At 37.6% G+C, this 24,625-nt stretch overlaps 1 protein-coding gene across 1 annotated transcript in view; it reads right to left on the bottom strand.

The window, feature by feature from the left end:
* The window catches only part of NPAS3 (neuronal PAS domain protein 3), a 589,490-nt gene that overhangs the window by 5,424 nt on the left and 559,441 nt on the right, over window positions 1-24,625 (bottom strand). The window contains exons 8-10 of the mRNA XM_015632068.2: window positions 20,508-20,614; window positions 5,006-5,153; window positions 1,759-1,874 (exon numbers count right to left, since the gene is read on the bottom strand). Coding sequence (XP_015487554.1) covers window positions 1,759-1,874; window positions 5,006-5,153; window positions 20,508-20,614 — 371 coding nt within the window. The remainder of the gene's footprint in view (window positions 1-1,758; window positions 1,875-5,005; window positions 5,154-20,507; window positions 20,615-24,625) is intronic.

Genomic DNA, 24,625 nt, shown 5'->3' with positions numbered 1-24,625 from the left:
CTGAAGGTGGGTTTGACAGGAAAGCTGAGTGAGCATTCCAGGACACTGCACTTCACAGGTCACTTAGTGGGACTTTTGCTTGTGTGAGCACCAGCAGAGAGACCCTTCCTTTTGAAAAATAAAACCCATAGGAACTAAGTAGTAGCTGTAAGCCCTATGTCTCATGCAGCTTTTTGTTCCATCTAGGATTGAATTTGTCCTACAATTTTTTCTTCCTTTTTTTTTGAAGATGCTTTCTTTAAAGGCCATAGTTTCTAGCTGGGAAAGAGTGGTCCTAGAGTGAGGTGGTCGAAAGCTACACAATATTTGCCTGGGATTATATCACAGTTTAAACTGAACTTGTTGGTTTCATCCAAAATACTGTTCCAATTTAAGGTCCTTCGGCATTTCTATTTAATTCCTTTGTAATAAACAAGTCCCTGTGTCTTCTGTCTTCCAAGACTCCCAGACATCTCCTTCTGAGATGTACATATCTCTGCACCCTTGAATGCTGTCTTGCTCTGCATCAGCTTTAGAAGTCATGAATATACATGTACTTCTCATGTTCTCACCTGGAGAAAATTCCAGTAAATATGGGTAATGCAAACTGTTCTCCACATATGTGTTATTTGGCTATTTAGGAACAAGACAGCATAAAGGAAGCACTGGGAATGGATAAAGAAATCCCCAATGACAGTGGTCAGCAAGCCTGCACATTGACTTAAACCAAGCTGTCAAAGGAGAACAAATAAAAGCAAAAGATGAAAGAGAACAGCCATATAATATAGTATAGTATAATATGATATGATACAATATGATACAATATGATATATATGATATATATGATGTATGGTATATAATATAATATAATATAATATAATATAATATAATATAATATAATTATAATATCCTGATCCTCTTTTTGCTTTTTCTTGATTTATAGTACTGTGATCCATTTTCTAGAGACTGTTTTTGGTTGTTATCATAGACACAAGAGAAAAATCATATCCATCCATCCATCCATCCATCCATCTATCTACACACAACAGCTGGGTAACATGTTTACTTCTTGGGCTACAGGAAAACACACTTGTTTCAAGGCCAGATGATTTGCACCTGTGCCTAGGTAACCACTGTTAAAACTAACAGAGAATGTGTGAACCATCTGTGCACTGGACCATCTGTAGGACTAATTTACACAGAGAGCTTGACGAGCACACTCAGCTTTTAATAAAGTGCTGAATTCCCAGACTTAAAGAGCTTAGAAACAAGTTCTTGAACCCACACATTTTAATTAAATATAACTTTTAACCCAAGAAAACTCTCAATTTTTTCGATCTTCACTGCCCCCTAGTGAGACTCTTCAAGAATGTAGTTATACAGGGAAAAGAGTCATAAAGATTGACAGTAGAGATCTCTCTGTAGAATGTCTGCCTACTCTGGGAAGAGAAGAACTTGAATTATATTCAACAGTTGCAATCCCAAGTCCTTTGCACAAGGCACAGTACTTGTTCATAAGCACAGCTGGGAAATCAAATATTTAGTTTGGTGCTATGTAGGCAAGAACACATGAAGAAACTGAAGAGAAATTCTGAGGAAATGGAAATGCTAAGGTCATTAAAAGATTTTTCTAGTGTTTTTCAATTTAATTTCATATGATTTTTTTTTTGTTATAATGGAACAACCAACACTTGATAAGTAAAAGCAACTGGAAAGCTGACTGTGTGGCTTTCATGATATAAACCTCTTGTGGGTGTAAAGGCACACCATGTGTGTTACCTGAGTTGTCCTTTGAGTCTGATTCAGAGTCAGAGGTCTCTGAGGATTCTGAGGTTTTCTCTGGCAGATGAGGAAGTTGTGCAATATCCATTGGAGTGTCCTTGTACTCTGGGTTACTGAAGAGGATACAGCAAATATAAACAAAATTCGATGATTTGCAGTTTCATGATTTTTTCCTCTTTTCATATCAAAGTTCAGGAACAAAGAATATAAATAGGAAGAACAGCAGAGCAAACACAGAAACATATATTTTTAGCTTCAGAGCTTCACAGCAGGAATTTTGTGAAGGTTTATTTTAATACTGCAGTCAAATACTTTTATTGACCAGTTACTAAACCTTGTTTGATTCTAGTGAAGTTTTGGAGCTATCAAAGCATCCTCGCTGAAGTGAGACATCATGGCTTGTGTGATATCTAGCAGTAAAGATACACCATGTAATCATCCAACAACAGAATATCTTGATTTCGATCCCATTAGTGTGCCTGGGAGGACAGAGAGGGTGTTTTAACTTTTCCAATCTGTTTCTCTCCTACTGGCAATGTCTATTAGAGTTATCTCTGTAGAAATGTTCTCTATCAACCTCGCCAGAGTTCTTTCAATACTTGTTTTCTCAACGTTCCAGTTTTCCACATTTTAATCAAGCATATCATACATGAAGTTATTAAGAAGGTGCTCAGCTAGGGCTAAAGAGGTGACCACTGCTCCAAAGAATCTGGCCAAAAATTAGATAAAATAGGTTATATATTTTTAAACACTGCACACATACATCCACATCAGCAAGAAACCAAAAACAACCTCTCTAACTATGTGACAGATGCACATGTGCATGTTAAGATGCATATGTTAGGGATAAAGAACTGTCAACACACCCATTATAATCATATCTTCATCTGCTCATGTGGTGCTCACCTGTGACTTGTTAGCAATGAACATGACTGCAATCTAAAAAAGCTACGCTGCCAGAGAAATGGAAGAAAACCCCTACAACACTATGATTTTGCTTGGTTTGTACCTTTTAAAATGTGTTCCTTTCTAAAATGCATGCAAATGCAGGGGAACAGACATAGCTAAACGTAAGTGGTAGAGAATATTAAAAATAACAAAGTCATTAATAATTTTTCAATAGGTGAGCATTTCCATGCAGTTCAAATGCAAGTCTGGTAAAACAGAAAACCCACAGTCCTGCACAGAATATGAGGCAGCACTGGGGGTGCCTGACACACTATCACAACGACACTACGTTCATAATCAGCCTCTTAGAGAGTACTGTGAAAACTCAGAGTTCACACAGTTCACATTGAGATGCCATGTTACGATTATCATCTTTATGGCTTTGTCCTGACAAAGTGACTTTATTCTGTTGCATCCCAGGGCAGTCTCCAAATCTGCCCCCTCCAAGCAAAAGATGTTTGAGGGCTTTCACACTGTGAATAACAAGTTGCTAGAACAAGAACAGCATTAATCCTCCCTGTCACTATAATTAGTCTATCCTTTTACAGACAGCTGAATCATACTTTCTAATGCATGGAAATGTATACAGACCAGTACTCCTGCTAAGAGTAGACCTAATTATGCCTTGATCTGTTATTAAAATATTATTTGGACATTTGGATCTTTTGTGGATTCCAGTACAAGGAGAAATCTAAATTAAAAATACAAATTCAGTGAAGATGTTAGTATTTCTCTAACAGACCGGTGAATGGAATACACTAGAAAAATCAGGTTCTGGGAGGAAACTTGGGGAAGACCACACAGCTTTTCTTTTTTTGGTAGGTATATTCTGCTCATAGAGAAAATTCTTTTTTGGGATGTCTGTGGACTAGGTTCACCTATTGTCTAGAGAGCAGCAAAGGGGACAGAGGCAGCTGTTCATAATTCTTATGGATGACTTTTACAGCTAGAGCTGGAAATATGAGAACATTTCTGGGCATTTTGCAGCCCTGTTAAGGACCGGGGCAGTGAAGCTGTACTTCCAGTCCTGAATTGTCAGCCTTAAGCCAACCTCTTGAAATGCTGCGTTCTGCCTCACACTTGCAAAAAAGGGACAGGAAAAGGTAGCAGGGTAAGGATATATTCAGAAAAGTCTGTGCTCAATCATATCAGGCCAAAAAATTGCAAGTCCCAGTGAAAACTCCACTGCCACGCAAGGTTTTGCACAGTACCTCTTCAATGCTCTCCTGCCAGGGGTTGCTTCCTTCTCTTCCCCAAAAGGGGAATCAAAAGCGTTTCAGCATGCAAGTTTAGGCAGGCACAGTCTCTTCAGGGCTTGCTGGACTTGGCATAATAAGTCACAATCTAACCCCTAGACATCACTTTGAACTCTCATGGCATCAAAGGGAATGTAACAAACCATGACAAGCAACTTAAAAGGAGAACAGGCCAGAAAACGACAACTGCATTTCATGACAATCTCAAGGTTTCAAATTTTATTTGTTTGTTTGTTCTGCTTTGGAATGAAACAGAAAATCTCCCAAACTTATCGAACATTTTCACAAAACAGAATGTGTTGAAAGGTATTTTCAGATGGGAAAGGTCAGGTTTATAATTCACTGTCTCTCAGTGACTGTTGGTTTTCCCTTGAGCTCTGAAACCAGTCCTTTAAAAATACTTTGGCAAAACATGATTTCTCAGGGAACAGCCTTTCATTCAAGCCATTACTACTATCTCTATTTAAAATAATTCTAATAGCTTCAAATAGTATTTTGTAGTACTTTTATTTTTAAATCCCATCTTGCATTTTTCAGTGTGAATATTATCCAATGCTTATAGGAACAACCAAGTAGTTTGAGCCTTTTTTGTTCTGAGAAAGTTCCTTTCTCTGGAATGAACTGGCAAATTCCTTTCAGAGGTAACTTTTTTTGGCATACCAGCAGTTTGCTTCCCTGCATTTTTAATATCCAAATACAACAGTGCCAAACACTTCATACCAGATTTTATAACATAGCTACTGAAAGTTGGTGTGGATAATTTTTATCTTTGAGCTCAGATTGAGTAGATTTTAGGGCATGCAATGAAATGTTGGAGGGCTTATTTCAAGACTGAGGCAGCATAATAATTCAAGAATATTCTCATGTGCTGAGATGCCTCAATAGCTATAATGAAATGGCACGGTTTTTGACGTGGACTATATGAAAAGTTCTTCCTCTTAGCTTTCTCTGGTAGGCTGTTGTTTTTTCCCTAGACCTTTCACCAACAGACAAGCAACAGAGACAGCAGTTCAAGTGAGAGAAGTGCCTGGGAGACCTACCTAAGGAGGTAATTGACCCAAATGATATTCTTCTCACTTGCGTTCTTGGCGTTGACAGCTATGGTTGCACTAGATTGTATCCAGATATAACCTCCGTTCTTCTGCATCCAGCGGTAATACTTTGTTACACACTGACCCTTATTCAGCACTGACAGGAAAATACAAACAAAACACAAACAAGATAGAGTACATGTTAGAATTGTGGTAAAATTACCTTCATTGTACAACATGCCACAAGCGCAAGGAGAAGATACTTGGCTTCCTCTGGATTTAATGCCACTGAGATGACAAACAGGATCTGAAATTCAGTATAACAAGCTTCACGTTTTACAAGTTTTTAAAGTATAATTTTAATCTGCTTTTGGAAACTCAGGTGGAAGAAGAAAAGTAAAAAAAACCCCAAAACCAAAAATCTCTGTGGTTCTCGGAATACTTATTGCTGCGTGGACATTTCCAATGCACTCAATGTCAAACTGTAAAAAAAGAAAAGGAAAAAAAAAGAGGCAAATTTATATGTGATTTATTCATAGCTCCTAGGTAGACCTCTTTGAGATTCTGGATATTTGAAAGGTTTGGGAAGATACTCTACCCCTGCTGCTTTGATCATTTCTCCTCATTGCAGGCGATATCAACCACTGAACTTATACATCTGTTTCTTTGATCTTGTCAAACAGAATTTACAGTTCTCAGATGAACCAAATCTCCACTGGTCAGTAGGGGAAAAGTCTTTGGAGAATTTACTTTCTACCAAAGCAAAGTAAATCCACCAACAGGCTGAGAAAGAGGCCTAAGGGAGGCACAGAATGGCTTGGTTAGAGCCAAAGAGTGACAGCTCCCTCCGATGCTTGAAATATGCTAGGAGACAGAGGAAGAGGTAAAAGCAATCAGTAACGTGAAACGGTGCTATTAAATGCTCACAGCAAGATGGCTTAAAAATACAGATGTTTAAAGTAATACTTCAGACAAAATATTGCCAAGTTGGAACGGATTTGTTTTGTATCTGATTCTTCCGTGTCAGGAGAAGGGAACGAAAGGAAAATCTTTCAGTGGAAGGGAGCAGAAGGGTTTTAGAAAACCTGTAAACTACACAAAATCTGGGCACGGTTGTTGCTGGAGCCCTTTTCTTCCCTGCCTGCCTCCCAATTCCCACAAAGCTTCGTGCACTAGAGGGCAGTGTGCCTTCACAGTCACCGCCTGCTTTTGTCATGTCCTTGTCTCCGTCTGCGAAAATGAAAAACCTCTAACTGCTGTAATAAATTTGGCTAAATTAGCTGCTAAATGGTTATCTCAAGTAATATGTATTTGCATTAATCATCTTGCTCTAAACCAGAACAAGCCAGAGTCCTAAAGACGTAGTAAATTCATATTGTCCATTTAATTACGGCTAATAAGTGCTTCATATACAATAGTTTCATGAAGTACATTTTCTTTTTTTTTTCTTTTTTTTTTTTTCTTTTTTTCTTTTTTTTTTGGTAGAGAGGAAAGAAAAAAGTCACTTTGGAAAAGGGTAAGTATTTAAGGCAGTTAAAATTCCTACCATAAATGTGACAAATGACACTTTGGAGCTTTCAAGTTAACCAAACGTCTATAGCCCCAATTATATATATGAATGTATCTATATCTAAATCCGTGTACAGCAGATAGCTACAGGAAAAGATGTTTACAAAGGCAGTCTTACAAACAGTGATGTTTCTTTACATTGGAGGGATCCCCCAACGCCCACTGCAATTTTTCAACTACTAGAGAAAAATATGCATGTAAAATAGTGCCATGTAAAGTGAATGTAAAGCGCAAGTTTTGTTCAGCTCTAATATAAATAAATATTTGTATCTGGGTCTTGTTTTTTTCAGCAGCCTCTAGTGAACTAAGTTTGCTACTAGCAGACATCAATATTTCCCCTAAATTTTTACTTCTGTATTTCAAGCTCTACATATTCTACTATGATAATTCATTGTCTTCAAAACCTCATTATACAGCAGAATAAAGATAAAATATGAACAACTGACTACACAGCATTTCTGTCAAACCAATATTGTAAGCCACTTTAGAAAACAATCTCACATAAATTAGCCCAACTTTATCAGTTATGAAGAATAAGGGAAGAAAAGCACTGCTGTAAGTTTTGATTATGGTAGGCATTTCCATTTCAGTAAAGCAGGACATTCAAAATACTCTGCTTACAGCTGAGTGTAAACCCGATGTGCACACAAGTGTGGAGTGGTACTATCTCTCTTCTGGAAACATGAATACCCACAGTTGCATGCAGAAGCTAGTAAAATCTGTCTGCACTTGTACCTGCTACATAAACCACTGTCTTCCTTGGAAAAGTTTTTATCTAGGGAGTTTACCATGCTACACAGATGCCAAAGGACAGCTGTCCACATACACATTTGAAAATCAAAGTACCAGGTGAGTCACTAGCCAGGGGCTGAAGGACACACTGCAGTTCTGCATAGTGATAGTTATAAGGACCTAGATTCTCCAGCTCTTTTGCTCATCCTAGACAAGTCCTTCATCCTTCAGTAACTTTTATATTGGTTGTTGCACTGCTGGAAAAGTCTGTGTCATAGACTGAACAGAGCATTCATTTCAGAACTATGGAAAAGAGGAAAAGAAGCCTGCTTTCTCACAAATGAGAATTCACTGCATCAGAGCTATATACAAACCATATACACTCAGAGTTCAGGCTCCCAAGTACAAAGAATACATCCAAAGAATGTCTGAAATACTGTATTAAAAATGAACTTTCCATAAAGTTCATCTACCTGCAAATTCCCACTCTATTTTTGGCCAGCTCAGAAATACTACCAGATAGACAGAATTTTCTTTGCTGCATCTGTCTAAAGCACATTTCATATAAGAGATTTGTGGACCACGCTCTGAAGGAAGTCCCGCGATCCAATATAAAAATTCTCTCTATAAAGAGATTCTTTGGCAGGCAAGCTGCACTGTGCTGCTAAATCTGGTTCTTACCTCCTCTGAGAGTTCACTAGGCACCCCCAAGTCAGTTTTGAAAATTCACAGTATACCTTGGAAAGAAATTTCTAAATGTGAGGAAAGAAAATAATGAAAAAAATTTTGAAATGTTTTCTAATTTACAGTAATTTTTTTACTGCTCCATTGTCAACCTGCAACTTAGAAACTAGATGAGAATTTTGAGGCAAAAAAGACAATTAGAAAGAGGCATCAGGGAGGGAAACTATCCCAGTTTATTGATAACCTAGTGTTACTGAGTAAAAGCCCTGTTTCATTTTAAAGATCTTCAGTTTGCACGTATAATAAAGTTACTAATTTTGAGAAGAAATGAAAGTAAAGAATCACTCCACTCTAAGGTCTGATTGTGAAGTTATGTTTTCTAACTAGCAACAGACCACACATTTCAGTTTAGCATAAGCTTATGAAAATGTAATGCCATGCAGGTTACATCCTGAATTTCCAGGATGTTTTGTTTTCATGTAAATCTCTCACTCAGTGAGGAGCAGTGCAGATCATTTTATATTTCTATTTGTGTTATACATGGAGTGCCCAGTATGGCAGACAAGGTGAGACTTGTGAGCACATTGGTGGGATGGCACATGTGACGGGATTGCACAGGATTGGGTTATGTAATTTATTAACATACACACACACACAGAAACCCTTTAAGCAAAGGGACTAACTGAGGGTTAATGTTTTAAAATTGGTGACCTTTATGTCAGCTGCACAGATACATTCCCTAAAATGGTGGATGCTAAACCTGATTAAAATTTGCTGAAATGTTACCTAGTTCCTCAATTTGAATTCAGTGGTTGGCATGCAAGAAGTGCACAGTATGTCATGCTAAGAAATAAAAAAAAAAACAAACCCTCACTTATTTCTCAAAGTATGAATATATTGCTGTGTACACAGTTCCCAACAGAGGGATTTCAGTTTTCCTTGGTAGCTTTGTGCACAGCAATATTCTTGTAGCGGTGGAATGAAGGAGGGGGAAAAAGAAGAAACAGTCAGTGTTCTTCGCAGGAACCTATTTCAGTTAGAAAATTAAAATAAATCAGTACAAGTTTGTCTTCAGAAATATGGTTACAAATAGAAAAAGAACATAGTTTCTTCCTGTAAGGCTGTTCTGAGAAATCAAAGCCAAAGCTTCTAAATAGTGAGTTGTGTTTTAAAAGAAGGAAGTAGCTTAATTCAGTTTGAAGAGGAGATGAAGAAATTGTGTATCAAAAGCAGTCTTTTAGCAAAGTCTCTTACAAAAGGACATTTTACTCATGTGCATATGCATTTAAAAGCTACACTATATTGCGTATTCAGGTAAGTATTGAGTAAATAGGAAATGATGAGATCATCTTACATATTCACACAGCTTCACAAAGAGGCTCTTTATAATTGGTGAAAATATTGAGGTTACATCTGCTGTGCTATTCACCCTTCTCCTTGAAATACCTTTATCAATGGCTGGATGGTATTGATACTGAACTCCTCTCATGGTAAACTTATAAGAATATTTTTAATTTACTGCACGAGGATGAAATTGCCGCACTTAATACTACAGTTGGATACTTAGCTGCAGCCACAAGTACTCTTTCTACATTCACAAAACTGGCAGACGAAACATGAAAAGGAATACTGACTCTTTAATCTCCACTTCTCCACCTAAGGCCCAAGGCAAGCTGACAGGGTAACTTCGTTCTGGAAACAGAGGGGTTTTTATTTTTTTTAATTCTGGATTACTTTTTCTTCTGCTTTTGAAAACTGTGGGCTATAGGGGAATGAACCTGACATAGATTTAAAACAAGAATGAGTTTCTTTATCTGAAAAGTTATAGTCCTTGATGCTTACAGGAAGGTCATTTTCAAAACCCACAGGAAAAATAGCATCACAGCCAGAAAGAGTGCATTAAGTGCCTTATTTGCTTGTAACAGAGATAGTTTTCCATTTATAACAGCTCCGAGGATCAAGTGAGTCTTTGATGTTGTAAGGACTTTCCTATAGATTTTGCAATTAGTGAGCTAGATGTTTTAAATAGTGGGTATGCCCAAATTGGATTTTAGCAATGAAAAATATTTAGCAATGTTAAATGATGCTTGCTACAGAATTAGGAGCTAAATGATAGGAGACTTGTAGACATGCGGTGAGGAATCATACGTCAGCTACGTAATTCTCCACAAACAGTTCTATTTTGGATCTGCTCTAGGGTAGAGTGAGGAGGAGGGGATTAAGCCTGGACAGTATACAAATGCACTGTCTACCTACCAGACCAGAAGCAAGGCTTTCAGAGAAGACTGCCTGGTAAAGAATGCCACCTTCCCATCACAAGAGTCCCTGTGGGTCATGCTGCTCTACCTCTCTTCACTGCATACAGCTCCTTACCAGCCCTGTCTGACTATCTCAACAGAGCTGTTCTAAGAAAAATACAAAGCTGATAAGTTTTAAGGAAATACTGGTTCTGTGAGGCTTTAGAAAGCTGCATTTTACTCACAGCAAATGGCAGCAGAAAGCCCTGAGCGCTGGACAGAGAATATCTTTTTTAGCATAGGGTAGAATGCAATCTATCGTGTCAATACCACTGACCGAGACCTGGCTCCTACTGTGATATGAATATCAGAGAGTAATAGTTGAAGGTTTATAAACATAAATTCATCTTTTCTTACCATAAGCAGGAAGTAGCAGATCAGGACCATGAAAGAAAACTGTACCTCACTATTCAAACTCCTACCTAACTTCTTCATTCACCTGGGATATTTTTTTAAGCACCTACAGTCACTATAAAAATGGTAAGTATGGCAATCAATTCACTGCTTACTTTCCAATATGAAATACTGCTTAATCTTCTTGTGTAGGGATGTTACATACATAAATATGTGATAAATTAGGAAAAATTAAGTATCAACAACCTTGCAGAAAAAAATAAAGAACCTTTATCAAGCATTTAGAAAAATTTGAAACCTTAAGAATGTTTAAAAACTTAAGTAATACTTTTTCTGCCTCTTTACAGAAAAGCAAAAGTTAAAGGTGGTCTGAGTTAAACTATTAAAAAATGTGGATTCATATTAGGATCAAAGTTTGTAGCTTCCCAAATACAGTGAAGAAGGCCTTGCATGCTGTATGTGAAAATTATCTCAGACTAGGACCAGAAATTTTGTTTAAAATCAATTCCATGTTTTCAGTTTACATGACATCGGTTCACAGCAGCAGTGCAAATTTATTAAAACTGAGCAAAGACAGAAAATAGTGTTTCCCAGCACTATGGAAACCATCATCTCCTACTTGAACAACAGATGCACTTTTCTTCCCCTCTTCTTTTCATGATTATTATAACATACCATTTTCCCATGGCCCGACATCTGAAATGACAACTTTATAATTACGCATAACCATGAATATTAACAAGACATTATTATATAGTTCTAGGTAAAATGTTTATTTCAAAACATTATGTAGGTATTGATCAAATGGAATGCAAGTATTGCTAGAGGCACTATTCAATGGAAGCTTATGGCATGCATATTAAAAAACTGTTCTGTGGTTTCTATAGATAAAATTAATGTAAATAAATGATATCAGTTTATTTTATGACAGATTAGGTTGAAAAAAAGAGCAGCAGATTTTTCTACCTAGGATTCTCTAGGATTTCTTCTCTCTTTCTTAACTTTTTTCCCCCCTCATGATTTGTCTCTCTCCCCATGACTTCAATCCTGCCATAAAGTGATTTTCTTCTGTTAATATTGAAACGGTCGTTTAGAAACCCAAGCCTGCTTTGAACACCAACTTCAGACAGAACTTCCATTATCATTAATGAACTCTCTGTTCAAACTGCAGGGGAAAATGAAATCCCAGATCCAAATTTTGCCCTTAGCTACTAAAACTCAACATCAGAGGAGAAATTTGGCCCTGCTTGCTCAAGAAACTGAAATCTGTCCTCCATCTCTCCACTAACATTAATGTCCATCATATGACAACCTATGTAAGATTAATGATTTTAGAATATAACCCTTTCCATGCCAAATGTATCTGCATACTATACATAACTACATCTCCCAAAAATAGGAAAAGAGACTGAAGATTCATGGAAACAGATTGTCAGCAATATTAATTTTATCTCTGAATTACCTAGGTTAAAGATGGTCTGTTTCAAGGGACAGGAACCCTTTAAACATGCTTTAATTTCTGGGATAAGGGTCCCTGTTTGGGTTCTTGGGCTGAGTGAAATGAGTGATTTCCTCAGGCTAATCTCTAGAGGAAAGGCATCTGGAGCACAGTGTCATGGTGGTATGGCACAGCCAAATGTTCAAACTCCCTCTAACCACCACAAAGATTCATCACTGTCTCATATCTGACAGCAGATGTTTTGAAACATACCATCCCTTTATATCAGATGACTTTAAAAAAATCCCAAAGATTTCCACCTTTGTCCACAGGCCTTAAAAAGATAGCTTAGTGTTAACAAAAAAACCCCCAAACACAACTTTTAAAATTAAAAATAAAAGAATAATTGGATTAATTATGTATCTTGTGATCTGAGATGCAATACTTAGCAACCTATGGACATTGGGTTAAAAGGCTTCAGGTGTTTTGAAGGACATTCCCAAAAGACTGAGGCAAAGTCCTGTACCAGCCCACTCACTTTATAGGTTATCAGACATCAAAACCAACATGGACCCACCACATGACACATGGATGGCAAAGCCTCAGGTGATTTATGCAGGTTCTTTCAAAGGAGTGCTAATGAGACCTACTGTCACACATTTGATATGTGCCACACAGTTTACTGATACTGTTTTCGTATCCTTACAGCTTTGAAAACTGTCTCCCTTAGACACACAAGGTCAGCAGTCCAGACCTTTGAAAAAGAAAAAGAAGAGAAATAGCCCACAGCACTAGCAGATTTCTAAATCCTGGGAAAATCTGTAAGTTTCATCATACCTTCATAGTGACAGTTTAGGATGGGGTATCTCACAGCCTAGTAAACTACAAACAAAATCCTCAATCCATTCTTGGATTTTCAATGGGGCAACACACTTTCTGATTTAGACTACAAGGTGATGGAAATTTCTGGTCTCAATAAACTTGGAGAGAACCTCAGGAATGAAAGCAGGAAGATATGTGACTGAAGTACTTTTGTCCTTTTTGAAAATGGCATACATTTACACCCTCTAGCAACAAGCACAGAAATAGTTTGGTGGACAGAATGAAGGTGAAGGTACTCGACATGTACAATAATATCCTTTATTCCCATGGCTTTTCAAGTTAACATATGCTTCTGCAATTTACCACAAGAATAATATCAAAATATAAATTCCTTTTTGGGGTTGGAAATTTTGAGCACAAAAGGACTTAAAAAAACCCTCAGAAAATTAACAGAGAAACTGGAAAACACAGAGGTTACCAGCAGAAGTCAGAGCTCAACCTTCACTCTATGACCCTTTAATGCAGCATGTATTTATACAGCTGGTATTATGTACACTTTTAAGGTCAAAATAAGACATTTTGGGTGCAAATTTCAACTAACTATGAGCTATGGAAGACACAAAGTCTACAAACTGAAATGGGAGTGCACTAAATCAGTATTGCATTAGATTTAATTTGAAGATGAAATAGCATCAGGAATTAAGTTAAAGGGTTACTGATGCAAACAATATCTGAGGCATCTTGCAAAATAACTGTATATTGCTAAGCTACAGAAAGCAAAATTCTTCAACTAAGTTTAGCAGGTAATGATTTAAATAGCTTAAAGATTTATCTTTGTAGGGTTTTTTGGTTTGCTTACTATCCTAAAGATTGGATTCTCCTGATAAACACTTAACTACTTTACATACAGAAAGCATTTGTCCAATATAAAAAAAATTTGCATTTGAAAAACTGAGGCACAAAATATCACAAAGATTGGAAATTTCCTGGGATTAAAAATGATGTCTGAGTATTTTTGTGGTTAATGGAAAATTAAACCACCAAATATTACAATAGTAACAACTATCGTCCACGCACAAAAGTGTAAGTATCACCTGTCAAGAAATGAGGCAGCCATGAGTTAACAGAGAATAAAACAAGAGTACAAGGCACACATAATTGCACACTACAGACTGTTTTTTCCCTTCTTCTAAATAAGCTAGACAGACCAATATCTCTTGTAAACCAAAGAAGAATTTGCAGGAGCAAGCACATCTTCAGGATTTCAAAGCACAGCTAAAAGACATGACAATACACACTCTTGGGTAGGTGTACATCTCTCAAGATTCATTAGGACTGAAAAACAAACACTAGGCATTTGCTAAAACCAAAGTCCATGATCCCTTTTTGCCCTGTATGAAAATAAAAACCATTTTCTTTACATGATTCCATTTCTTCCAGTTTGTCATCTCCTGTTCCCTCATCTTTCTGTATCACCACTATCTTCAGCCAAAAGGACTAAAGGGTGCCAGTGTCCAGCACAGAAATCTTTGCAGGACCGTACTATGGGCAGAGAGAAAGATTGTGCAGGTAGTCAGACCAGCACTTCTGCAATACTGTGAAAACAGCATACACTAGGTTGTCACCACAGTGCCAACTGGGCTTAGTTTAAGAAACAGCTAAACCCCTGACATTCTATCAGCCTAATTTAGAATCAATCTTGCTTTCCAGCAATGATAATAAACTTGTACAAACATGAGATTCATTTGTATATTTTAGCATTTTATTTCAGTCCCGGAATGTAAAACCTGACATTGGAATCAGTTTGATTTTTTTGGTTATTGAAGATATTAAGCTCTACAAGAGCATTGAAATTTCGATCTGATTAGGATAAAAATTCCTCAGGATCAAAACACTTCTTTTTTTCCCCCTACAGTTTTACTAATTGTGAGCTACTTGACATTGCAGAGTTATTCCACAGCATGATAGCAAAATATGTGAAGTATTTTACTGTTAGAAATTATCAACTCATTCTATTTGTTTTTCATGTGTTTGAGGTTATTAAGAGAATAAAAAATTATAACTGATGTGCATAAGTTAAAAGGGTTAATTCAACTACAGCTGGTAGGCTAAACCACTAAGTAATATTTTGTAGAGCAATAGATTTTTTTCAACTGAACATACATAAAAGAAAGCATGAATATATAACTGATTTAAAAGCAGACTGAGGGGGTAATATTCCTTGAAAAATAGGGGAGCTGTGAAAAAGGTGAATGTGGAATAGTTTATTTTCAGAAAGACTGGATTATTCTAACCACTGGAAACCAGATAAAGTAGATGAGAGGGAGTGCTACCAAACATACTCATCAGAGACCTTTGCTTTATGGGAAATGAACTGCCCTGGCTCACTGTTCCTGAGGAATTGTATTTCTTATGGCTGTAAATCAAATCCTGAAGAAAGAGGATGATATTTTTCTAAGCAATAGCTGATGACAATAGTATCTTTCTTGTCAGAGCCGGGTTTCTGAATTTAGACCTCAATTAGGATTCCAAAATGAAAAAGCACACATTATATACCAATACCAATTGGTATGTGCTTGTGACAGTGCTCTTGCAAACAATATATTAATTTTGAAATGGTGGCATGTTATCATATATTTGCCCAAAAGTATATTCATGGTTGCCTTCAGAGGTCTTGACTTTTATTCTTCCTTGCTGCTTTCTTAATGACTTCATTGAACAGTAACATCGAATACTTGATGTTCAATGAAGATCATTAATTTTTTACAATTAAATAGAAGATGCATACTCCTACAGCATATGACATCCACTCATTCTTAGCATGAAATGAATTTCTTAAAAAAGGGCTGTTACAGACTGCTGAATGATAGCAGTGTCAAAAAAAGCACAGCATCATACTCCCCACAGCTGGAATTGCCCTTGCTGCATTCTACAGAGTGCAAAGACCTGATACAACAGTAATTTGATTGATCTGTTTGATTTCTGGTGTTGATTTGACATCAAATATATATCCTGCTAGCTTTAAGATCTTTGTCACTGATGTTGTAAGAGCACGGGCAGTTCTACTCATTCAGGGACTCATGGCTTGGTGAAAGTGCACAATCTGCCCTGTGGTTGACACACAGCTCAGTCCTGCAATGCTTTTATGCAGCAGTAAGTAAATAGAGAGGATCCTATCACCTTCCCCATCCTTACAAGTGGTAAAGCAGAACTAGGCCATGAGGGGTCTTTCTAGGGTGTTAGTTCTAGATGCATAATTGTGAAACAAAACATTCAGTTACAGCTCTTTCATGCCACGTAACCTAATGAAAAGCTCTGTTACAGAACTGGGATTAGAGACTCTGTGCCAGGGTACAGCCAGACCTGTAATTTTTGAGGGTTTGGTTGAAACAAGAGTTGTTTCAGCTTAGCCAGTTTCTGTGGATTGGCTGAACCAACAGCTGGGCCATGATGCTGGATGTGTAACAGGCTGTTAGAACATTTTAACTATGATCTCTGTGAGAGAGACTTGATTTATGGTAAGTGATATCTGTCATGATTCTACCAGCAACAAGGTGAAGATGAAAAAATGAGAAGATTCCCAAACTCCTGAAAAAATGAAGCATTTTAAAACAGGAAAAAGCTTAATAAGGTAGAATTGTAGCACCAAAAAATTGGCTGATAGATTTGTGAAAAAGCATGATCATTCAAAATTTGAATGAAACACAATAGAAACAACTAGCATAAACTTTTATTTTTGTTTGGAAAAGATGATGTTTCAATAGCTTATGTTATCATGCCATGTATAATGGAGCTGCTATAAATGCAGGCATATGCACAGTTAGAGTATGAATGTTGTTTTATTAATTCACAAGGGCATAAAGGCATAACTAACATACATCTCTTAATAGAAATTTTGAACCTAATGGAATTTTTGCAATTTACTTCACTGCACTCAGAATTTAAGTCCACAAAAAAAAATCAGTTTTTTAGGGCATAACCCCCATGTCCATTGAAGCCAATGAAAGCTTTTCTGGTGACCATAGCTGACCTTTCATTAGGGCAGTAGTTCCTTTATGAAAGCCTGTTGTCACTACTATAGTCTTGCAGACCTTCTTCACAATTATATTCGTTATGGTCACATTCCTGAGACTGCATTTGTCTTCTTTTATCTGAAACAGAGCTAACAAGGCCTGCTTTTCTAAGTTTCTAATTGGCTGCCATGATCTGAAGCCATCAACAGCCCTCTTGATTTTTTTTTTTCTGTGTAATTTTGTGCAACGTTTTCTTCTTTGCTTGTTTTCCTCTTTGATGTCTTTGAATGTCTTGGATGAGAAAGAAGGATGTAGTGGTCTTACCTTTTCCTTATATGTTACCAGGAAATAGGCAGAATAGCAGTTTTACTTGCTAAAATCTACAACTGCAATTTGGATTTCTTCTTGTTTTAATAATTAAAAAATATTTTATCTCCTTTAAAAATAAACCAAGATTTTTGATTGCATTCTCCATCAAACACAACCTTTTCAGTTTGCTACTTTCTCAGGTCCTGCTTTGTTTTCTCACTAGTGCTTTCCATCCATTACTTTAGCTACCAGGTCCTCTTCAAAATATTTCATAAATCTGCCTTTTGTTTGTTTGTTTTCTGTTTGTTTTTCATTGTGCTCTCAAGCAGTTATTTCCTATGATTTAATGGCAAATGTCCTGTGCTCTCTATTTTGGGGAACGAGTTCTGCTGCGTTCCATTTTCCACAGACAGTGTTTGCCAGTTCATGAATTTTAATTCTAGTTTTACTAAACCAGGAAGATTTTTTCTTTCTAGTTTGGTTTGAATTTGATTTTATAGGATTGACAAGTTGCTGTGAAGTATTTTGGGGTTCTCCAATTTTTTTCTCTCAGTTTATATACAATTTTTGTATATAACAAAATAGAAGTTGAACATCTCTCTGGGCAAAGATATGAACCATTTTGGCTTCTGCAGAACTAATAGCTGGCAGATGTTCTTCCCCTGTTACTCCCAAGACTAATTTAAACTTGAAGATCTTTCACAGAGAGCATGAGTTTGATCATGGAATGACAAATGCAAAGTCCTGTATCTGGGATGGACAGGTATGTTACAGGCTTGGGACTGACTGGCTGGGTTGAAGCTTTGTGAAAAGGGAGCTGTGCTGGGCACTACACTAAGCATGAATCAGCAGGGCTGTACTAAAAATGTACAGCCAGCAGAGCACAGCAAGTCATTATGCCCTTTCACTCGTCACTCTTTAAATTGCATCTGGAATCTAATTTTAGGCTCCTACCATGGGATATATATTGATAAACTTCAGTGATCTCAGAAGAGGTCTGTCAAGACACCCAGGGGCTGGTGTACATATTCTGTGAGGAAAGCTGTGGAACCAAGCTTGTTTAGCCTGAAGATGAGGTGACTTCAGGAGAACCTAGCAGCATATCTGCAAGCAGGATACTGCAAAGATGGAGCCATGAACTGCACTAGCACACGGGGAAATTCCAACCAGATAGGAGGTAAAAAACACCCACAACCACTGTGAGGATAACTGACACTTATTAAGGTAATTGGAACAAGTCACTCAGAGAAGCTGTGGAGAATCTGAAGTTTTTCAACATCAACTAGACAAAGTACTAAAAATTTTACTTTGAATTAGTATTGATCCTGTTTTGAGCATTAGGTGGAACTAGATGATATCCCAGCGTTCCTTCCAACCTAAATGATTCTATGACCATCTTGTTCCTATAAGGCAAGAAAACAAATACACATAAAAGAGGTAACCAGCCCCATCTATTGAAAAAAAAAAACCAAATAGCCTAGCAAGAATAATTATGCTATAGCCATGCAGCCAGGTTTGTGAACCCTGCTATGCTGGATGTTGATAGTGGGAGAAATCCCGGTGTTTGTAAAGTTTGAATCCCACCAGCTAAACTGGACTTACAGTGAGAGCAGGAACACAGTAAGTTGAAGTGATTTTCTAGAAGTCATTCCTGTCTTCAGGGTCTCCTGAGTCTTAGTCCAGTGCTTATATACTGGACCATACTGCACTCATACTCTCTGCATAGATCTTGAATTTTTCTGAAGATGAATGTTTCATAAAACATATCCTATTTCAGAGAGAAGTGGTCATTCAAAAGATTAAGGTCTTTTTCAAATGGGATGTTCATCTATGCCAGGTGGTATGGTAAATCTGAGTCATAAATATCTTTTATTTCCCTGGTCAGATAGTGCAGTGAAAGTGCAACTTGTCATTTTTGACTTCCAGTTTTGAGAGCAAGAATCTGAATTTTCTCCTTCATTTCTCAGCAACTGATATATTCTCCTGGAATTAAATGCTTAAAATTCAAATGATACAAAATTACTTTGTTTATACCTTTGGATAGTTGAATTTATTTTTTTTCTTCAGAAATATATCTAACCTGATCTTATGACAAATACACTTTACATTCTAGAAACTTCTGAAATCTTTACACAGCCTAATACTGCTGATGGCTGCCTTATGTTGTCATAGAAGCTGTCCCTATTCTCCTGCTTTCTGATCAGTTATCCTCCTATCTTCCCTTGCAGATCAAGCAAGGTAATTTAGGATGGAACATTTTTTTCTGCCTTCTAGTGTAGTCATATGGTTTTGTAAAATCTAATTAAATGTGGCTGCGTTTGGGCTGCTGCCCTTTCATTAGGAAATGCTAGTAGGACATGATGCAGGGGGAGCAGAGTTATTCAGATTTGTGTCTCTGAATTTAAGAAGCAGTTCGCAGATCGTCTTCTGAATTAAGAAAAACACCAAAGTCAATCATAAACGCAGTCAGTCACTGAAACTTCCAAAGAATTATCTGGCTTCACTGCAGGCACAGATAAATTAGAGATTATGGGCATAAGTCTTTTTTCGCACAAGGGTAAATCAGGAGCCCCATCACTGAAGTCAACAGATCTCAACAAGAAAAGAATTAGGCCCTATGGCTTTTAATAAGAGGAATACAAAGAGTTTAATTACAAGGAATCAGGCTGATCCTCCCTTCCCCCATACACAGACGTTGCATATGTTTTCTGGTAAGGTTTGTCTCTTGCAACATTTTTGTACTTCTGTTATCCCAATCAGATACCACCAGTGGGCATATAACAGGGACTGAGATGCTGTAAGGATGGGGGCCATTTAAATATTAACAGATGGGCTGGTTAAAGCACTAGTAGAGCTGTAGCTCAGTTCTGTATGAAAAACCCGGTGAAATTCCAGTTATGCTGCAGTTTTTGTCCTCCATGTTATGACTCAGAAAAATGCAAAATCCTCAAAGAGGAGTTCCCATTCTGGGCCAGGGAGGGAGTTTCTCACGTGACCAGTACTTTAAGGATTAAAATAATGCATAGCATGTGTAAATTAACAGCTGCTGGAAATTCAAGTAATACAAATATAATGCTTTATTTCCACATATTTAAATGATCTTATATGTCTAGAAAAAGACTTGAAAATAAATCACACAAAGAATGACATTTAAGCCATCCTCTATGAAAACCTCTGACAAAAAAAAAAAAAAGCAGGTGCAAGATGAAGATCTCACTTGTGGAATATAAATAGTAGTTTAGGAGCAATCAGCTGTTGTACCAGATTATTTTGACAAAAATGGAAGTACTTACAGTCTAAGTGACTATGTCTAATGCCTTCCACATCTTCAGCATGAATGAAGTGGTAACATCTCTTTCCTACAATATCTACAGGGGTCAGATCCATGTAATCACTAATCCTAAAAAGGAAAAAGAACATACAGCCTATAATTCAAGAAAGAAAAGAACAAAAGAATTGTCAAATGACTCAGAAAGTGAAATCTGCTAAAAAGTTTTTTCAGCATTATACCATTTGAATGAAATATCTGTACAAATGAGACAAGGCCTTAGAGGAAAAAAAAAAAGAACTAATTCTTTTTAAAGAAACCTGGAAATTATTTTATCCATTTAACTAAGTGGAAAATTAAATTCTAGTGCATATTCTCCGTGTAGCATAACACCAGGACAATATAATTCCATGAAATTGTAAAGCATTAGCAACAATCCAAAATCCTCATTAAAAGACTAAGATGATTCAAGGTTACATAATAAAGTAGAAACATGTTATGTTTATACCAAATGATTAGAGACACATTTCATTTCAACAGATTGGTCTTCTATTGGGTATATTCATGAAAAAGCTCTTCAACCATTTCTTGGCACCAAGTCCAAACTCATATTTCAAGGGATATAATTTAAATGCTGAGACACACAGATGCCTCAGGGTGTTATCTTTTTTAGTCTAATTCATTTGGGAGCTCAGCTTTCACTCTGGACCCTTTCAACTGGGACTTTGTTGTTTATTGCACATAGAAACTTTAAAATCGATTCTGCAGACCTTTGTGTGCATGTGTCTGTGTCTGTGTGTGTCTGTGTGCGTGTGTAAACTAGTATCATGGAGAGTCAATGTGTCAACGTCCTTAAACACAGTACAGAAATTAAAAAGAAAATTGGGAAATGCCTTGCTCACACAAGCATTTGAAACTATGTCTGTTTTCTAGACCTAGAGTATTTTTTTTAGGGTTTGAAATAATCTGCAATGATTGTGGTGCATTCTATGATAGGATCAGGGAGAGGAAATCCCACCCTGCCAGCCTAGTAGAAAGGGACAATCTCCAGGCAGGCCATTATCCTCTGGTCATGTAAAACATATGCATGGGCTTGTTTTTGAGCAGTTCAATGGTTCCACTGACTTACAGGACTGTTAACATGACTGAAATTTAAAGGTAGGCTTGTGGTACAGTGTTTTGCTGAATTTGCTGAAATTGTGACCATGTTTTAGGCTTGAGGCTGGCTACACATGACTTCTTTCTGCTTATCTGAAGGAACTACTGACAACCACTGTCATGGCCAACAAGCCAAACCTCTTCCATGTGCTTATTTCCTTTTGGGCACATATTAGCAGATGTGGTATCAGAGTCCACATTAAACTGGCTATTGTCTCTATAAAAATGGTCTCAAATAACAGTTAATTCTGAAAACATACAGATTGATCATGAATTCTAGAAGAAGTCTTTTTATTTTGCTTTTAGTTATTTGTCACCCTCTGAGATGATTTTTCCTCTGCAGGTGCTTTTCCCACTCCACAGACTAATAAATCCTAGATTGTTTTAGATGGTGAATCTTAGATGACACAAATCCTACATTTGCAAAATAGACACAGATTAAAATACCACATTTTAGGCAGATCTTGTCTCAGAGGGAAGCTAATGTCTGGCTAGTTTGTGCACTGAGTCCAGGGTTACGAAGGAGATCTCTTCATTCAGAGGAAAGTAACAAGAAGCACCCAAAGACTTGAGTAATGGCACTCCTGCTCACTGCTGTTTCAAGCAGGCAGCCACTTGGAAAAGTAGGAGTACTATTGATCTCACCCCTGCTGATCCAATGGTCCACTGTGAGCATTCATTTCAGTTAAGTGGCATGGCTTCTGCTCCATGCTCCCTGCAGCTGCCAGTAACTCCCCATTGCTCCATAAATAGTGCTTACAGCTTGCCCAGCATGGATCCATTTTTCTCTGTTTTCATCAATGTTGTGCTTGCTTTACTGTGGCACCACACAGAATTTCGTAGCTGCCCGCAAGTGCCAGGAGTCAAGCCCATATATCCAGGGTGGGATACTTATCTCCTTTTCTATAATCCCAGAAGAGAGATCCCAACGTCCCTGACTCAGAGAGCAGCCTTGGCAAACACCCAGATAATTAATCTGACAGCTTCAATCAGCTGTTCCGTTAATTCCTTCCCATCTTCTGAGTTGTTTTTTTTCCCTCATTTCTCCAGTTTTTAAAGTCATATTCTGCATTGTAGCTACTATGAAATCCAACTTCTGTCAGTCTTATTTCATTTTCCCTGACTGGAAATCCTGCTTCCTCAGTGTGATCACATTCACCTCCCCGCACTTACAGAAGTATTTCTACTACTTAAAATTACTTTTATAATCTATTTTAAACAGATTTTAAACAATGACACAGGGGCCTAAAGTGGAATTGCTGTAGCATACATTCAAGTACCACCATATGCATTCTGCATTAGCATGAAATAAAATCCATCACAAACAAGGAAAAATTGCTTTATAATGTTGCCTTCAGCTTAAAAATTGAAAAACATTTATAAATCCAACACTTTCTTGCTGTTTTACCACAGTTTACCATGACTTCTCAGCCCTTCCTATGTGATTACCAATCAGTGCACCTCACCTGATGAATTTTACAGTTTTCACTGATGTCTTTCTCAGGCATCTGAAAGTTTTATTGCCACATGAATATAAAGGGAAGGTTTGAGAAAAATGTTTAATTTAAAAAAAACCCCACATATACAATTTAGGGCTCATAAAAATGCCAAACTCACAACAGAGAAAGCATAAATCTTCCTAATTTGGCCCAAAAGTTCATATCATACTTGACCTGATGGAGCAGTTCATTTTTTCATATCTGTTTGATTCCTGGCTTTTTTTATGGAGGCTGCCAATAAAGGTAGCAGTAAGTGCAGGTGATTTTGTTCAAAGAGGATCTGTTCATTAGGAACTGGATAGACACCAGCAACTCATTTCACGGAAGCCTTTGAAAAACTCTGCAGTGGTAGCAGCTTTCCATTACTACCTAGGTAGGTCACAGTGAAATCAAAAAAGGGAAAAGTTTTGTTCTAGATCCTATTCCTAATCCCCAGAGCTTTTTTGCCAGCTGCCAGATTATACAGCATCTGGATACTCACTGGGTAAAGTCTCAGGCAAAAAGTCCAAACTTTAATGACATTGTCCACTTTTTCTGTGACCCTGTGCAAGCCACTTTCCATGAAGCAATTTTTCCAAGATTAAAAATGAGAATAATATATTCACTTTTAGATAATGCTTTGGAAGTGTAGATGAAGTGTTCTGTCTAACAGTCAAGTAATATTATTTTAAAAAGTATTGCAGCAGTGCAGCAATGTGGCAGCAAAGACAACCCCATAATTGAAATCCAAGATTATTTTAAGTTGTTTAAGATCCTGATTCAACAAAACAGTTGAGTTTATCCTTTTTAATAAAAGTTCATATTGATGTGCAATCCTGATCATAGGGATTCCACCATAATTGAGCAATTATGATTGCTCATATCAGAGAGCTTCCACTCAATTTATTATATGCCATGGTTGTTGTCACAGGAAAAGCTTGCAGTAGTCACCTTGTTTCTTCCAGTTTTTGATGATAAGTCCCCTTCACAAAATTTCTTTTGGCTGCATTACTTTCCTTCTTCCTTTCCAACCTTTTCCCCATACCTCAGACTTCCACCAATGGACACAAATTTTTTACTTGCAATTTCCTTCTCAGATATTTCCACTCTGCTCTAAATATGCATTCCCTGGATTACATTTTTATTTTTCAGGACTCTGAGGTCTTAATGGTTTTGATCAGCCCCTCTGCTTCCCACACCCCACACACAGCCCAGACCCCCATGGCAGCCCCTGCAGTGCCCAGCTCCCCACAGCCCTGCCTGACATCGGCCCTCCTGACCCGACCCCAGCCCACTGAGCTCAGGGAGACACCAGGGGCTGGACCTGCCCCTGTTCCCCCTCAGCTGTCCCTGTGCCCCCTCAGCTGCCCCTGTGCCCCCCAGCTGCCTCTGTGCCCCCACAGCTGTCCCTGTGCCCCCTCAGCTGCCTCTGTGCCCCTCAGCTGCCCCTGTGCCCCTCAGCCTGCCCCTGTGCCCCCTCAGCTGCCCCTGTGCCCCCTCAGCTGCC

The sequence above is a fragment of the Parus major genome, chromosome 5, assembly GCF_001522545.3.
Source record: "Parus major isolate Abel chromosome 5, Parus_major1.1, whole genome shotgun sequence".
NCBI lineage: Eukaryota > Metazoa > Chordata > Aves > Passeriformes > Paridae > Parus > Parus major.
Note: the sequence above shows the minus strand (reverse complement) of the source record. Positions and strands in the feature narration are given on the sequence as shown.